Genomic DNA, 2581 nt, shown 5'->3' with positions numbered 1-2581 from the left:
TCGGCTGTTGATTCCTCAACAGTTGATGATTCCTCAGGAGTCGATGGCTCTTCGGTTGACGGCTCGACTGTTGATTCCTCAACAGTTGATGATTCCTCAGGAGTCGATGGCTCTTCGGTTGACGGCTCGGCTGTAGATTCCTCAACAGTCGTTGCCTCGGTTGCGGGTTGTTCCGTTTCCGTCGAACTCGCTCCGCCAGTGGACAGAGTGGGACGTACGCTGGTTGTCAAAACTTCATCATCGCTGCACCTCACGTTTTCTTTAAAATCACACTCACACTTGTCCACATTGAAACGCAGATCGTTTGGACACGAGACACTCAACTTCAGGCCCAGTACGCACAGGTTGTACTTGGTGCAGATCGTGTGGGGCATGAGCACTAGATTGCGAGGATCGAAAAACTGTGGACAGGTCTCGGCACACGTCGTCATCGTCTCAATATCAATATCTCGTCTCACTCGGTCCACCTTGTTCCCTGCACACTGCACTTCGGCCGAAGCCATTTTGACGCAACTTTTCACCGGATCACTCCACACGGATCCCTCGGGACAGTGGGCCACGACTTGAATCCACCCGATGCAGGTGACGTAGCCCGTACAGCTGTTGGGCAGGGCATGAATGGCCGGCACCGTAGAGGCACCCGCAGCAGCAGCACCTTGACAGTCAAACGATGCCACCGCTCGGCCAAACGACACGATCACCGCCAGGACGCAGAGTGTCCGATGTAGATCTGTAGAAGATTTCCAGGGCACAGTTGCAGTTGCGACCATCTTTCCTACGGCGCAGGCAATACTTACAGGATTCCTCCATGCTGTTGCTCCTGTGACACGGGTCCTAGAACCGCACGCGGGACGAGTTTTCCGGCTCAATCAATTTTGCCGGATGCTTGGACCAGCGCCTTCCTTTTTATAGAGCCTCTCAGAATAGAACTCAAGTGGCCCCCAGATTGTAGTTTGATAAAATGTGGCATCGGGACTTTATCGTCCACTCTGGCCCAATCATTCGAGGGCCTCGTGAGCCGTGACAATGCATCCACACACGTGAGAAAATATGGGTGCAGCGCCCAAAAGTCATCGGCAAAAGGGGGCTCTAGTATTTGTACTATTTGATTGTTTTGTGTCACTTGTGCAAGCCGAAGAATTGAGAAGGGAACTTCCATTTTGTGACATTGTCTTAACTAATCTTGAAAGTAGCTCAACAAACCCGTTGAATGGTTCTTTCGTGACTCGTGACAGTACTGGGTATGTGCGCAATTAATGACCCCTATGTAATGATCCGGATCCGGTGCGTGCCACCTAATTCGTGATCATTCCCACCACGGCGCCAGACCCCCCTGCACTATGCGAGCTTCGTCCCCACCGAGCGTCGACGCATATTAAGGTCAATTCAAACGCATTAGATCCCGTATGGGGGGTGTCGGGTTCGAATTGTTAGGAAAAGACTTTCTTGTGGTGCCGCGTGAGACACCTAAATGTTTCCACCACAACAATCCCGTGACTCCCGCGCTACGCCGCTTCATTAACCCGTATCCGTGGACATAGAAGGCAACAAAATGATGGCAAAAAACACTCCGAAGAAGCAAAACGGGCAAGTGACAAAAAATGATTATGGCCAAACAAAGAAATCAGCTACCCCAGCACGTTGACCTACAATCAGCCACACACACAATTCAGGGTTAGGGTGACGATCGAGGCAGGGTGTTCGATCAGAGAGGATCACTTTCTCATCATTTCACACTGTGTTTTAAATTAAGCACCAATCACAGGCCCTTTTCGCTTTATGGCCATTGCCTTTCGCTGTCGATTGCTCTAAATCTCGCTACACGTGGCCCGGCCCTTTGCATTGACCACCGACGAGGTCCCCCTCCGGATGATACCTCCAGAGGGTGGCACAGTTTGGGCCGGAAAATTTGTGAAATAATAGACACCCCGGGTCTATCGAGGGCACGGTTTGGCTGTGGCGATGAAAAAGCCGTTTATCGTCAAGCGAAACTGGTTAATTTTCCCATTTTTCCAACAGCCTTCGCTGCTTTTAACCTTTTTTCGTATCTCCCATTCCCGTTGATGTTGTGTGCCGCACTTGCGGCGCCTTTGCGTTGGTATCGAGATTCTGTTCCGATGCTCTCCACTCACACACACACGGAGAGGATTCACTTTTCATTTCCGTTTCTCGTTCGTCTAGGGCCGGCGCCGGCTTTAAGCTCTCGAGAGAGCACCGGGTTCCTTATCGGCATGCATTTGTTTGTGCGGTGATAAGATCATTTACCAAATTCACGCTACAATCGATTACTCACTCGGTTATGTGAGTTTACGTTATCGCAAATAAACAAATTTGCCAAGCGTACGCCCGCACTGGCGTGCCACTTACCGCACAAACTTAAATGTTTTAGGGGGGGGTGCTAGTAGACATTTTCGCTAGATAGCAGCCCTTGTGGCGTAATTCGGCAGAGGAAGAATGTAAAAATCCCCACATGAAGTGTGGGGACACATATTTTTTAAACGACGTGTGGGGTTGCGACTAACCAGAAAGCCTTCCAATGATCCAGCAGCACACACGAGGGAGGGCTAGAGTCATAGAGGGC

The 2581-nt window shown here is 50.7% G+C and overlaps 1 protein-coding gene across 1 annotated transcript; it reads right to left on the bottom strand.

The window, feature by feature from the left end:
- Positions 1 to 6: 6 nt before the first annotated feature.
- Positions 7 to 810, bottom strand: LOC128276900 (uncharacterized; the record flags this gene model as incomplete). The annotated part of the gene is made up of 2 exons (XM_053015360.1): positions 798 to 810; positions 7 to 730 (listed from the first exon to the last, which is right to left on the bottom strand). Coding segments are annotated over exons 1-2 (737 nt in total), but the record flags the coding sequence as incomplete, so codon positions are not given.
- Between the last annotated feature and the right edge of the window lie 1771 nt (positions 811 to 2581).

The sequence above is a fragment of the Anopheles cruzii genome, unplaced genomic scaffold (assembly GCF_943734635.1).
Source record: "Anopheles cruzii unplaced genomic scaffold, idAnoCruzAS_RS32_06 scaffold02990_ctg1, whole genome shotgun sequence".
NCBI classification, from domain to species: Eukaryota; Metazoa; Arthropoda; class Insecta; order Diptera; family Culicidae; genus Anopheles; species Anopheles cruzii.
The sequence above is the reverse complement of the archived record's forward strand: the minus strand, read 5'-3'. Positions and strand labels throughout refer to the sequence as shown.